Source organism: Rhinatrema bivittatum, chromosome 1, assembly GCF_901001135.1.
Source record: "Rhinatrema bivittatum chromosome 1, aRhiBiv1.1, whole genome shotgun sequence".
Lineage (NCBI taxonomy): Eukaryota > Metazoa > Chordata > Amphibia > Gymnophiona > Rhinatrematidae > Rhinatrema > Rhinatrema bivittatum.
The window spans coordinates 282,214,532-282,229,626 of NC_042615.1; the positions used below are offsets into that span (position 1 = coordinate 282,214,532).

Sequence of the window (15,095 nt, forward strand, 5' to 3'; positions counted from 1 at the left end):
CATCGGATGAAGCTCGGCACGGAACTTTAATCTCAAAGAATTCTAGAGCTTTCAAACATGCCCTACTGAGCATGTGCAGTTGTAGTTATAACCCTGTACCCAAGGCAGAGTGCCTCAGTCCATGATATAGCTAATAAATAGAGAAACCAACTCCCAAGGGAGGTGGCTGGGTATCATGAGGGCTAACATCCTACTGTCCTCTGAGAACACTTGTTACAGGTAAGCAACTCTGCTTTCTCTGAGGATAAGCAGGATGGTAGTCCTCACACATGGGTGAATCCCTAGCTAAAGGCTGCCTGAGCAGGACAAAGTGTGGCACCCCACAGCCCTGAAAGCATCACCTTTCTCCCATTTACCTGTGAGGCAGTCGACTCAAAAATGGGTCTAGGCGGGAAAAGAGTTGGAGTCTACAAAAGAAAACTATAGAACAGACTGAGACACAAATATCCCAATGTGTAGCAGAGGCGCCTAAGGCGGGGATATGCTGCCAAGTTCAGTGAGAAAAATACTTTGTCTCATGGGACAATTATAGCCAGGGTTTGGATCAGCGAACCCTGACTGCAAAGTAGGTCAAGTTCCTTCTGGATACAGGAAAAGGCCTACAGAATCAACCAAGAGAACTTTGGAAGAAAAACACAGTTTTCTTCGATGTCACAAGACACCAGAAAAAACCCCACTGGGGTCAGAAAGTTCTCCAGAAACAAACTGCGGGCCACTAACATTTGAAGGACAGAATGCCTTTGCAGAAGTGCGCCCAATGATTGGTCGATAGGCACAATGGGCAGAAAAACCCAAGCAAGACTTGGGAGAAGAAGCGGCAATAGCAGCTAAGTCTGTGGCTGACATTACTTACCAACATACCAGACAGATCTAACCACCCAGGACACACGTTAAGAGTGTGAGATGATGCAACAGATCATCGGGATTGCTAGCCCAAAAACTCCTAAGTAGAGAGTTAAGCTATGACTGAAGCTCACCCACATTCATCCTATCAAAGGTAGGCCTATCTATCCAGTTCCCCGGATAGATCAGGTGAGCAAAAAGGTACTTTGGTCAACCCAGTGAAGTATGACAATCTAAAAGTAGTACTTTCATCCCAACCTGAGCACTCTTTCCTTTTTTCTCCTCCTATCTGTCAATGTCCGGGTGACTCTCTGCCTCTCTACGATCCCAGAGCCCAAAGAGTCACTCTGCCTGCCTCTAGTCCGTGGCCCCAGGCATCCCTCAGCTTTGCAAAGTATGACATGTGACCATACAAGTGCCCCTTCACAATCTCTGACAGATGCCACTAAGCTACATCAGTGTGTATAGATAGAAGTTTACTTGGATTAATTGTAACCACATCCACGAAGAAGTCAGAGAATTGACTCATTCTCAGTTTATCAGACTGTGCCATGATACAGTATCAGGTCATCATGGAAGATCTGAATATGGCTGAACTTGAAGTATGTAAATTGTTTTAGAGCAGCAATGCCAGCAAATCTATTTAAAATTCAATTTGGAAGTTTTGGGATCCTGTATTTCCAAGTGTGATATTATTCCTGCATCCCCTTTCTATTTTGTCCTCCTGGATTTTAGTTGTTCTGACTTTTTTTGGCATAAACAGGTATGCACCTTTTATTATAGCTATATTCCTTTTTTTAAAAAATGTCTTTTTGTAAGTCTACTTTTCAGTTGTTCATCCTGATTCATAGTTTTCTATATTTTAGAAATTAAAATAACTATCTTCATGATGTGTTCCTTTTGTGAAATGGCACTGCCACCCTGTGGACAATGAGCTTTAACTTATGCATTTAAAAAAATCTTTTCTAGACACTCAAAAGCTGCTCAAGCATCATGGTGATGACATTTCACAATATTTCTGACTTTCTATCTCAGCTTTGTACTTTTCTTGTTCTTAAGAACTCTCAACAAGATAGAATTACTTCAAGTTAGGGTGTAATGCATAGAACTGTCAAATTAATGACCTTAGGATCTATTCTCATCCTTCACCATTGACTGTGACATCCTCTGCAAATCACCAAATCTCCCTGTGTGTACACCAGGAGAGCAAGGTTTCAGAACAAGGATTTATCTGAAATTACTCAATAAATAATAAATGTTATAGAATGATATATATTCAATACATTGAAGGGTATGCATAGATACTATAGATTATTAGAAGAAAACTAACTTCTGTTCCATGCTAGATAATTTTTCAAAATTCTCCTGAAGTAGTCATATTTGGAACAGTGTCAAAAATTACTATTTACATAAGAAATTGCCATACTGTGTAAGACCAAGGATCCATCAAGCCCAGCATCCTGTTTTCAACAATGGCCAATCCAGGCTACATGTACCTGGCAAGCACCAAAACACTAAGTAGATCTCATGCTACTGGTGCCAGTAATAGCAATGGCTATTCTCTAAGACAACTTGAATAATAACAGTTAATGGACTTCTCCAAAAACTTAATCCAAACCTTTTTTAAATCCAGGTACACTAACTGCACAAACCACATCACCTGGCAAAACATTCCAGAGCTTAATTGTGCGTTGAGTGAAAAAGAATTTTCTCTGAATAGTTTTAAGTGTGCTATTTGCTAACTTAATGGACTGCAACGTAGTCGTCCTATTATCAGAAAAAGTAAATAACCGATTCACATTTACCAGTTCTAGATTTTTATTTATTTATTTATTTATTTAACATTTTTCTATACCGACCTTCAAGGTTGAATACCATATCAGGTCAGTTTACATCAAACAGGGGTAGATCAGTATAACATAACGTAACATAAGGAACAACTTTTTTATAATTAGCGGAGACAAAAGCAGAGAAGCAAAAGTTACATAATAACAAGGACCTTGAACTTGGAAGCTGGTTCAGATGGAAAAAGAGAAGCCTTACGAGGGTATTAAATTAAATACATTGTGAAATACATAGATCTCTCATGATTTTAAAGATCTCTATAAGACGGTTAAGGGGTGCTTCTCTATAGAAGCACCCCTTAACCGTCTCTTCTGGAAGCCGAACAGCTCTAACCTCTTTAGCCTTTCCTCATAGGGGAGCTGTTCCATCCCTTTTACCATTTTGGTCGCCCTTCTCTATAACTTCTCCATCGCAACTATATCTTTTTTTTTTAGATGCGGCAACCAGAATTGTACACAGTACTCAAGGTGCTGTCTCACCATTCTGTTTGCTTTTTTGACTGCCACAGCACACTAAGCACACGATATCAGTGTATTATCCACTATGATGCCTAGATCTGGGTGGTAGCTCCTAACATGGAACCTAACATTGTGTAACTACAGCAAGGATTATTTTTCGCTATATGCATCACCTTCCACTTGTCCACATTAAATTTCATCTGCCATTTGGATGCCCAATCTTCCAGTCTCGCAAGGTCTTCCTGCAGTTTATCACAATCCAATAGTGATTTAACTACTCTGAATAATTTTGTATCATCTGCAAATTTGATTACCTCACTTATCGTATTTCATTCCAGATCATTTATAAATATATTGAAAAGCACAGGTCCAAGTACAGATCTCTGAGGCACTTCACTGTTTACCCTTTTCCATGAAGAAAATTGACCATTTAATCATACTCTCTGTTTCCTGTCTTCTAACCAGTTTGTAATCCGTGGAAGGATATCACCTCCTATCCCATGACATCTTAGTTTTCTTAGAACCTCTCATGAGGGAGTTTATTTTATTTTATTTATTTATTTCTATATACCAATGATTCATGAGAACATATCAAACGCCTTCTGAAAATCCAAATACACTGCATCTACTTGCTCACCTTTATCCACATGTTTATTAATCCCTACAAAAAAATGAAGCAGATTAGTAAGGCAAGACTTGCCTTGGGTAAATCCATGCTGACTGTGTTCCATTAAACCATGTCTTTCTATATGGTTTGTGATTTTGATCGTTAGAATAGTTTCCACTATTTTACCCGGCACTGAAGTCAGGCTCACTGGACTATAGTTTCCTGGATCACCCCTGAAGCCCTTTTTAAATATTGGGGTTATATGGCCACCCTCCAGTCTTCAGATACAATGGATGATTTTAACGATAGGTTACAAATTTTAACCAATAGATCTGAAATTTAATTTTTGAGTTTCTTCAGAACCCTGGGATGCATACCATCCGGTCCAGGTGATTTGCTACTCTTTAGTTTGCCAATCTGGCCTACTACATCTTCCAGGTTCACAGTGATTTGGTTCAGTTCATCTGAATCATCACCCTTGAAAACCATCTTTAGAACCGGTATCTCTCCAGCATCCTCATTAGTAAACACAGAAGCAAAGAATTAATTTAGTCTTTCTGCAATTGCCTTATCTCCCTAAGAGCCTCTTTAACCCCTAGATCATCTAACTATCCAACCGACTCCCTCACAGGTTTCTTGCTTTGGATATATTTTAAAACATTTTTATTATGAGTTTTTGCCTCTACGGCCAACTTCATTTCAAATTCTCTATTAGCCTGCCTTACCAATGGTTTTACACTTAAATTGACAATGCTTCTGCTTTTTCCTATTTTCTTCACATAGATCTTTTTCCAATTTTTGAAGGATTTTTTTGGCTGGTAATTGTTTTGCCTTCCTCCCACCTTTCTTAACGCATGGAATACATATGGACTATGCTTCTAAGATTGTATTTTTAAACAATGTCCACGCTTGTTGTACACTTTTAACCTTTGCAGCTATACATATCAGGTTTTCCTAATTATTTTCCTCATTTTACCAAAGTTTCCCTTTTGAAAATTTAGTGTTAGAGCTGTAGATTTACATATTGTCCCATTAGTTCAAATTTGATCATGTTATGATTACTATTGCCAAGTGACCCCACCACCATTACCTCTCTCACCAAATCTTGCGTTCCACTAAGAATTAAATATAAAATAATTCCCTCATTTGTTCCTGAACCACTTGCTCCATGAAGCAGTCATTTATTCCATCCAGGAATTTTATGTCTCTAGCATGTCCTGATGTTACATTTACTCAGTCAAGATTGGGGCAATTGAAATCTCCCAATATTACTGCACTGCCAAATTGGTTAGTTTCCCTGATCTCTCTTAGCATTTCATCATTTGTCTGATCATTTTGGCCAGGTGGACGATAGGAGTATACTATCACTATACTCTTACCCAACAAACATGGGATTTTCTACCCATATAGATTCTACTGAGCATTTAGTCTCTTTTATGATCTTTATCCTGTTGGACTCTATACTCACCTGGACAAAGTGCTACACCCCCACCAAGTTGATCCTCCCTATCACTGTGGTATAATTTGTACACCGTTATAGCACTGTCTCATTGGTTATTCTCCTTCCACCAGGTCTCTGAGATGCCAATTACATCTGTTTCATCATTCACTGCAATACATTCTAACTCTCCCATCTTCTTAGACTTCTGGTATTGGCATACCGACATTTCAAAGTGTGCTTTTTGTTTATATTAACAACTACTTTTCAGTTGATATGGATAATTTGGAGTTCTTTAGCTTAGGTGATTCTTTACTTATAGGCACATGGGCTACTTTTGCATTGGAACGCCCTAACTCTAATGCTTCATTAGTATTCTTCAAAGATACATTCCTCCGAACCATGTACTGCTGAGTGACTGTCGGCTTTACCTCTTGTTCTAGTTTAAAAGCTGCACTATCTCCTTTTGAAAGTTAGCACCAGCAGCCCAATTCCATTTTGGTTAAGGTGGAGCCTGTCCTTGTGGAAAAGTCTCCTCCTTCCACAAGAGGTTGTCCAGTTCCTTACAAAACTGAATCTCTCTTCCCTGCACCATCATCTCATCCATGCACTGAGAGTCCGGAATTCTGCCTGCTTCTGGGGACCTGCACGTGGAAGAGAAAGAATTTCAAACAATGCTACCCTGGAGGTTCTGGATTTCAGCTTTCTACCTAAAATCCTAAATTTGGCTTCCAGAACCTCTCTCCCACATTTTCCTATGTCGTTGGTGCCCACATGTAACATGACAGCCAGCTCCTCCCAGAACTGTCTATAATCCTAACTAGGTGATGCCTGAAATCTACCACTTTTATACCAAGCAGGCAAGTTACCAGGCAGTCCTCACATCCAGCCACCCAGCTAGCTACATTTCTAATAATCGAATCAATGCAAGAGGACGACGCATTACCTGGAGAGCAGGTCCTTGCTACAGGATCACTTCTTGCTACACTAGGATAATACTTTCCAACTGAGAGACCTTTCTGATCCAAGGCAGCACCGGGGCTGCCAGAATGGATTTTGGACTTGGCTACTATGTCCCTGAAGGTCTTATCAATGTATCTCTCAGTCTTCCTCACAGCTCCTCCAGGTCTGCCACTCTAGCCTCCAGAGATCGGACACATTCTCCGAGAGCCAGGAGCTCTTTGCACTGGGTGCATACATATGATCCCTCACCAGCGGTAAAAAATCATACATGTGACACTATGCAAAAGACTGGAAAGCCCCCCTCTTGCTGCTGGACCGCTGCCTTCATCTTAAGTTTGTGGTGTTCCTAGTTAAGTTTAGGTTGCTAAGGGAGTTGGAAATAGAGTATTTTAAATTTATAGGTGTATTCACTAATTAATCAGCTAGTGACCTATAAGGGGATGATTAAATTCTCAATAAGGGCTGGTGCAATAGTATGATTTAGAAAAGAGCCTGATTGATTTTTACTGAGAAAGTGTCTCTTGCCTAAAAATCAAAGGTTGAGCTATGGGTGGGTGGGAGGGAAAGAGACACTAGAATTAACTCACTCTGGCTTGCTTATTACCTCAGAAACACAAACTCTAAAGAACATATCCCACTATTAAATCTCTCTCCAAACTTTTTTAAGTCCTAAGAATTTCCAAGGCTATACTTTCTAATCCTCTTTAACCACCATTAAGTTGATCCTCACTCAAAGGATTGAGAAGTTTGAGATTTGCGTGACCTCTGGAGTCCACTCCCGGGGGATACTGGAAGCAGTATGCAAATGAGCCTTCCGGTCCTCTTCAACTGCAAAGGGTGTGGGGCCTTTGGAAGCTGGGGCTGTGGAGTTCAAAACCTGGATTGTTTACTGTGACCTCTGGAGTCCTCTTCAGGAGGATGCTGGGAGCAGTATGCGGATGAGCTTTCCAGTCCTCTTCTACTGCAAAGTGTGCGGGGCCTCTGGAAGCAGAGTTCGAAACCTGGATTACTCGCTGTGACCTCTGGAGTTCTCTCCCAGAGGATGCTGGGAGCAGTATGCAGATGAGCCTTTCGGTCCTCTTCTACTGAGATTTCTGGTGATGACGCAGAACTAAATGGAGGCTTTCAGTAGAAAAAGTTAACTTATGAAGGGCATAAAATTCTGTTATTTCCCGATTTCTCAGCAAGTGTTTTAGCTGCACTTAAGGAAATCACACCATACTGTACACAGCTATATAATAAAAGGTGTTAGCCTTAGCTGATGCAAGTTGTCCCTAAGGAGACATCTTAACTTATCAAGCTAGTAAAGTGAAGGAAAGAGATTAAAAAAAAAAAATTATGAGTCTCACTAAGAAATTGCATATCTTGAAAAGGCTGCATATGGGGGGGGACCTCTCCCAATCTACCAAAGAGGAATTGCTTAGCTAACTGAAGGGAACTTAATGATGTGTTGATTTTCAAAGCACAACAAAATATTATGTATTACAAGTATAAATTACATCAATGGGGCAACAAACGAGGTAAATTACTGGCCAAGTGGGTTAAAGAGGGCCCAAGAAATTGATAACCCAGTTCAAATATTCTTCCCACTCCCATGTGCATATGCCAGATATTTTATCTGCATTTGTTGATTATTATGCAGCTGAGTAAGAAAGAAATTTTTTTTTTGAAGACTTGATTATTCCCCAATTATCTGAATCAGCTCGGGATTGCTTAGAGGCTCCAATACAAGAAGTGGAGATCCTCACAGTTATTAAGCAGTTAAAATTGGCAAAAACCCCTGGTCCGGATGGGCTGGGTTCAGAATTTTATAAACCTTTAAGGGATCCAACCTTGGGTCCTTTGAGACTTATGTTTAATCGTGCCCATGAGAGGGTTTTTTTCTTTGATATGAGGCATAATTTGGCCACAATTTGGCCCAAGTCAGGTAAAGACCCATTTTTTCCCAGAGGGATATTGGCCTGTTTCGTTATTGAACCAAGCTATTAAAATTTTAGCAGCTGCTCAGCTGAATGGGGTTATTCAGGAGTTGGTGAGTCCTGACCACTCTGGTTTTATTAAAGACAAGACTCTACAACAATGATCTTTTGAAAGCAATCCTGGCACTCCAGTTCTCGGTTAATCTTTCTAGGGACGGTGAGCTGCGATGCAACCAAAGCTTTTCACTGTTCTATAATGTTGGAGCAATAAAACACTCACATACGCGTAGTTTGAAATTTATAGTCTCTTGCCGAGGAGGACAAATAATAGATTAGTGTCTATTGATCACAGCGCTTGTGTAGGGGTATAAAATGTCAATTTATCTGCCAAGGAACAAGGATTTTCAATTGTCAATAGCTTATGTAGCGTACTTAATATGTTAAATTGACATCTCCATTTAACAGGTAAACAGTGTAACATCTGCAGAGAAGGATTTATGTGTTCTTTATATCCCAAACCTGTTAAAAGCCTAGCTGCAGAATTCTGAATCAAATGCCCAGCACGAATTTGAGTTAACTGAACAGTAAAGGCTGAAAAAACTGTTCTAAATAAATCTATAGTGAGGATACTTTTTTAATGGTTAAAATAATTTGAGTTTAAAAACTGCATTCCTCACCACGTCAACTTTTTAGTCTAATCAAGACTCCCAGGTTTATTGTCTTAGCAGACTCGTGTAATATGACATATTCAGAGTATTTTATTTATTTATTTGCGTAATACTTGGAGGCGTCTTCTTTCCTATCCTCATCATTGAAGCTTTCCATGTATTTAAGGCCTCAATTGGTCCCCAGCTTATAGACACATACTCTATATACTCTTTAACATGTACCTCCAGTAATGAATCATCGAAAAATAACACATAAAAGGGTATCAGTACATAGGAACATAAGAACATAAGAAATTGCCATGCTGGGTCAGACCAAGGGTCCATCAAGCCCAACATCCTGTTTCCAACAGAGGCCAAACCTGGCCACAAGAATCTGGCAATTACCCAAACACTAAGATCATCCCATGCTACTGATGCAATTAATAACAGTGGTTATTTCCTAAGTAAACTTGATTAATAGCCGTTAATGGTCTTCTCCAAGAACTTATCCAAACCTATTTTGAACCCAGCTTCATTAACTGCACTAATCACATCATCTGGCAACAAATTCCAGAACTTAATTGTGCGTTGAATGAAAAATAATTTTCTCCAATTAGTCTTAAATGTGCTACTTGCTAACTTCATGGAATGCCCCCTAGTCCTTCTATTATTCGAAAGTGAAAATAACCGAGTCATATCTACTCATTCAAGACCTTTCAGGATCTTAAAGACCTCCATCACATCCCCCCTCAGCCGTCTCTTCTCCAAGCTGAACAGCCCTAACCTCTTTAGTCTTTCCTCATAGGGGAGTTGTTCCATCCCCTTTATCATTTTGGTTGCCCTTCTCCGTACGCTCTCCATCGCATCTATATCTTTTTTGAGATGCGGCGACCAGAATTGTACACAGTATTCAAGGTGCGGTCTCACCATGGAGCGATATAGAGGCATTATGATATTTTCCGTTTTATTAAACATTCCCTTCCCAATAATTCCTAACATTTTGTTTGCTTTTTTGACTGCTGCAGCACACTGAGCCGACGATTTTAAAGTATTATCCACTATGATGCCTAGATCTTTTTCCTGGGTGGTAGCTCCTAACATGGAACCTAACTTCGTGTAACTACAGCGAGGGTTATTTTTCCCTATATGCAACACCTTGCACTTGTCCACATTAAATTTCATCTGCCATTTGGATGCCCAATCTTCCAGTCCTGCTAGGTCCTCCTGTAATATATCACAGTCCGCTTGTGATTTAACTACTCTGAATATTTCACGTTACACAGAAGATAGTTTTCTTTCAAACCCCAGCGTATTATTTATTTATTTAATTTATATGCCGCTTAGTGCCCTAAGCGGCTCACCAACCACATACATAGCAAAAACATCCAAAACAATAGATAATGACAAGTTCTCTGCAGAATACAAATCTAAATCACTACCTGACCCATGGACCTAAAATAAAATCAAATTACAAAAAGAACCAATCTGAACTTTCAATGCTTTAGTACAAGACATAAGCCGGAGATCCTGAGGTAGACAGTTCCAAAGGCTTGCAGCAGCCACTGAAAATGCCCTCTCCTGAGTCTCTGCCAATTGTACCCGACAAATGGTCGAGATGTCCAATAAACCCCTTTGTGATGATTTAATTGGAGGGGGGGGGGGGTCAGTTAACTTCTGCCCCCCGTCCCCAAACAGAACTTCTGGTCACATTCTAGGACTACAAAGCAATGTGCAAAATGTGCATGCAACAGTCTGTCTATTAGTAGTCCACAAACCTCCTAGGGCCATCTATAGACACAAAACCAGAGAGATAAATCAAGCAAGGATGGAATAACCCGTGGGGAAAATGAGGAACTCTTATGAAATCCCATTAGCCATTTCAATAAATGAAAGACCCACCAGTGTCTATACCAGTTAGCCATGAGAAAGGGATGCCACAGAAACAGTTCATCTCAGTAAAACATGAGCAGATTGTCATATCTATTTGGAAGGCAAATTTGTTTCAGCAAAGAGAAGACAGGCAGGGAAGACCAGAGAAGACGTTTGGAGAGTTTTTTGTGCCAGACCAATCTATCGGGTCTAACCAGTACCGAGCGGTAGGAAGAGCTGCGTTAGTGCCTACGGCACCCGCGGTTACCGCACGCACAGTGCAGCTCACCTACCGCTCGATCCTGAACTCTAATTTCATGCAAATGTAAACCGCGGCTAAGAAGTGCTCGTGAAGCGTTAGGCCCGCGCAACCCATTTTACTGGATAGAGCGCCTATACAGTATCCTGGGTGCGCGGGCCTAAGGCTTCATGCCACGCTGGTATCTGTCATTTCAAATGTCATTTGAAATGACAGATACCAGGAAGTTGCTTCGCCGCTGTCAGTGTCTGTTCTCCCCTCCTACCGGAGCAGGGCGCGAAAAGCAGCCTTGCTCTGGGAGGAGGGTAGAATAGACACTGACATCGGCGAAGCAAAAAAAAATAAAACGAAAAAAGCCCCGGCCGCGATCATGGGTGCCGGTCTCCGTGGCAGCCCCAGTCCTCTCCCCTGCTCCCAAAGCCAAAAAAAAAAAAGCGAAAAAAACGTTGCAGCCCCCCTCCGATGTCCGGACTGGGGCTGCCACGGAGACTGCAACGGCGAAGAAAAAAAAAACCAAAAGCAATTTTGGTTTTTTTTTTTCAAAAGCGACAATTTTGTTTTTTTTTCCAAAAGCGACTTACTTTTGGGATCTGTCAAGATCTGTCAAGATCCCAAAAGTAAGTCGCTTTTGGACGCCTGCAAAACTTACTATTCTGAAGCCATCAGCAGGAAGACATTGCGATCGTAGCTCCTCCTGAGGAAGGGGGAAAGCGTGCAATTGGCCGCTCAAGACGTGGCGTCACATCCCGTGACGCCAAACGTGGCGTCACATCCCGTGACGCCAAACGTCGTGACGTCACGTCTTCAGCGGCCAATTGCACGCTTTCCCCGTGCAGGCGGCCATCTTCGTCGCTGTGTCCCTCCTTCTCCCGGAGCAAGGCTGCTTTTCGCGCCCTGCTCCGAGAGGAGGGGGACACAGCGGCGAAGCAAAAAAAAACCAAAATTGCTTTTGGTTTTTTTTTGCTTCGCCGTTTTTTTTGCTTTGCCGTTGCAGTCTCCGTGGCAGCCCCAGTCCGGACATCGGAGGGGGGCTGCAACGTTTTTTTTCGCTTTTTTTTTTTGGCTTCGGGAGCAGGGGAGAGGACTGGGGCTGCCACGGAGACCAGCACCCATGATCGTGGCGGGGGCAGGTGAGCGGGGGCTGGGGGAAAGCTTTCCACCTACCCTTACCCATGCCTCTACCGCCTGGGTCAGGGTAGGCGGTAAGTTTGCAGGTTAAACGCGCGACAAAACGGCAGGGAAAGATAGCGATAGTCGGGGCGCGGGTTACGGGATGCTAGGGAATAGCTAATTCGCTTGTTTGCATGCAATATCGAGCTAATTCGCTCGTTTGCATGCAATATACATGCCGCGGGCGGAAGGGGTTGCCCGGGGAATTTAGGACGCGGTAGGAGTAGGTTAAAGGGGATTCGGGATCGCAGGAAGGGCTAACGCGGCCGGAAATGGAGTAAAAAGCGGCTTAGGAGCAGGGTAAACGCGGCCGCACTTTACAGGATAGACCCGTATATAATTATATGGACTTAAAAAAAACAGCCCTGCAACCATCAAGTTCAGTCATTTTCTTTTTGTCTGTAGCACTTAAGGAACTCATTACCATAAGCACATCCATAGCTAGTATTATTTGGTTATTTAAAATATTTATAACCCCTTTCATCCCCAGCTCAGAGCAGATAAAGGCAGAATATAAATCAAAATAAACATTCATACATACAATATATCCAAAACAAATAACAAAAAATGTACCTATAGAGACACATAAAATCAAAAACCATGTGAGTACATCAAGTCACTAAGGCAGGGCTTCCCAAACTGTGGGTTGGGACCCCAAATGGGGTCATACATCCTTCAGTAGGGGTCACAAGTGCCTCTAATGACAGCACTCTTTAGGTGCCAGTAGCAGCAGCATTAGTAGTGGAAGTCAGCATGGGCCTGTAAATAAGCACACACTCATAGACTGTGCAGTGGCACAGCCCTTGCATGAGTTTCAGTAGTTGCAGGAAGCCCCGCGCAAGGAGGGATCAGGGCTGCTGCAGGGCCTGATGTGATCTGCATGCGGCAGCAGCTTGGGACCAGCCATGAAAGAAGGGGAGGGTTGTGTGTATGGCGAGTGGAGATTTTCACTGCTGCCCTCCTCTCACCAACCACTGAACCTAACCAAGAGAAAAATGTTGCCCTTGTCATCAGCCTGCTCTCTCTTCCCACTGTTATCATCCACCTTTTGCTCAGAGCCCAAAGGAAAATGTTATCATTGACTCTGACCAGTGAGATGTTTGGAAGAGGGGCTATTTGAAGAAAGGGATGAGAGGCAAGGGGGTTTTGTTTTTTTTTGTGTTGGATAAGGTGGGGAGGGATTACTTCTGGAGAGAGAGAGAGAAGGAATGACAGAAGATCAACTGAGGGATGTAAAAAGAATGGAGATGTGAAAAAAAGAGTTGGAGGGAGGAGATGAAGCTGGAAGGTTTGAGAGAGGACGAGAGCGAGGAGGCAATAGCAGATGGCGTGAGAGGGAGCGGATGACAGAGAATCAACTGGGAGATGTGAAAAGGACTGGAGGAGGTGAGAGAGAAGGGGTGGGGAGTGAGAGATACAGATATTGAGAGAGGGGAGGAGGTTAAGAGAGGGCATTAGATGGAGTACAGGAAGGGTGAAAAGGAGTGATTGATGGAGGGGAACTGCATCACTGCTAATTTGTTTTGGTCATCCTCTTTAGGAACTCTCCGGATTTGGCCTGGAGACTCCGGAATTCTGAACAAATTGCTGGGTCTCCGGGCCAACACCCGATAACTCTGGGTGCCCTGCTGCAGAAGACCGGAAGAAAAAGGGCCTGGAGCAGCACAGGCTCAAGGAAGGAGGAGCGTCAGCACCTGTGCCTCAGGAAAATGACATGAAAAGTGAGATGAGCAGGAGCGTTGCCCTCCCCTGCAGGAAACAAGAAACTGCAGATGCAGGAGGAGAAGCAACAACATCTGGCCGCGTGCTGAAAATAAAACAAGGGCAGAGCAGCCCGACACTGCAGGAGGAGGAGGAGGAAGTGGAGCACATGTCCTGTAGGCCTGGGGAAAGAGGAGGCTCCTGTGGCTAATAAGAATCGAGGTGAGAAGAGAGAATGAGGGCACATATGTCTGTGGAAGAGGGAGAGAAGTGAGTGAGTGTGTGTGTGAGTGTATTCATTTATTGGCGTATGTGGAAAAGGGAGAGGAGTGAGTGTGCATGTATATGTATAGAAGAGGAAGAGAAGTGAGTTTGTGTCTGTGTGTGGAAAACAGGAGTGAATGCATGTATATGTGTGGAAGGAGAGAAGTGAGTGTGCATATGTATGTGGACAAGGGAGAGTAATGAATGAGTATGTGAGAATAGGCATGTATGTGAGTGAGTGAACATGTGAGTGTGCTAATGTGTGAGAGAGAAAGTTTGCGCACATGCTGCTAATCACCTGTCCCCCGACCATTGACAATCTCAGGGTGACAGGAAATCAAAAGTTCCCAGGTATGCCTCTGGGGTCATATGAATTTTCAAGTTCCAAAATGGGGTCACTTTCGATACAAGTTTGGGAAGCCCTGCACTAAGGTATAGGTGCTTCCTGCCAGGATCTACCTGTAGAGTAGCATGCACAAATTTGTTGCAAATATTTCACCGCTGTTTCTGAAATCTAATATTTCCTATGAACTAATCAAATCTCATGGCTGAGCAGAGGGGAAATGATGAACCAACTTTTTCAGAAGAGGTTGGGGGAAGATGGGAACCCCCTTTGAGCTCCACACGAAATTTTTCATTAAAGTTTCATTGCTGACAAAATACAAAAATCTGCTTTCATATTTCTGTTGAGTCTTATGTAAGAAATAAGAGAAGCAATGCAGAAAAGGGTCTTTTATCTAAATTGATTTGTCTTATTCTTCCTGGATGACTTCTTGAACGCTTGTAATTGAAAACACTAAAATGTTCACCAAAATGTTGTTAGCCAGATCTTTCATAAGTTACAATAAAGTTACTTTTTGTGTTTTTGTCGGTACGCACCTGGCCTGTCCAGGAAGTCACACTGCCCCATATCTGCTATGTCGAGTCTTTTCAACAGCAACACTAAATGGCTTAGGTTGGCTTCAATCACCTGAGGGGGAGGGAAGTCTGGCATACACTTATTGTAAAACGTTTCCGAGTACAAACGAAAGCACGTCCCTGGGAATCAAAGAAAGGATAATTAGCAGATGGACAGGCAAACAGAAGGAAAACTTAATAAGCAGAAAAATAAC

General features: G+C 42.3%; 1 protein-coding gene across 2 annotated transcripts in view; it reads right to left on the reverse strand.

The window, feature by feature from the left end:
• The window catches only part of DQX1 (DEAQ-box RNA dependent ATPase 1), a 201,648-nt gene that overhangs the window by 56,429 nt on the left and 130,124 nt on the right, over positions 1-15,095 (reverse strand). For both annotated transcript variants that reach the window (XM_029595785.1, XM_029595792.1), the window contains exon 7: positions 14,863-15,021. In XM_029595785.1, the coding sequence (XP_029451645.1) occupies positions 14,863-15,021 (159 nt within the window). The remainder of the gene's footprint in view (positions 1-14,862; positions 15,022-15,095) is intronic.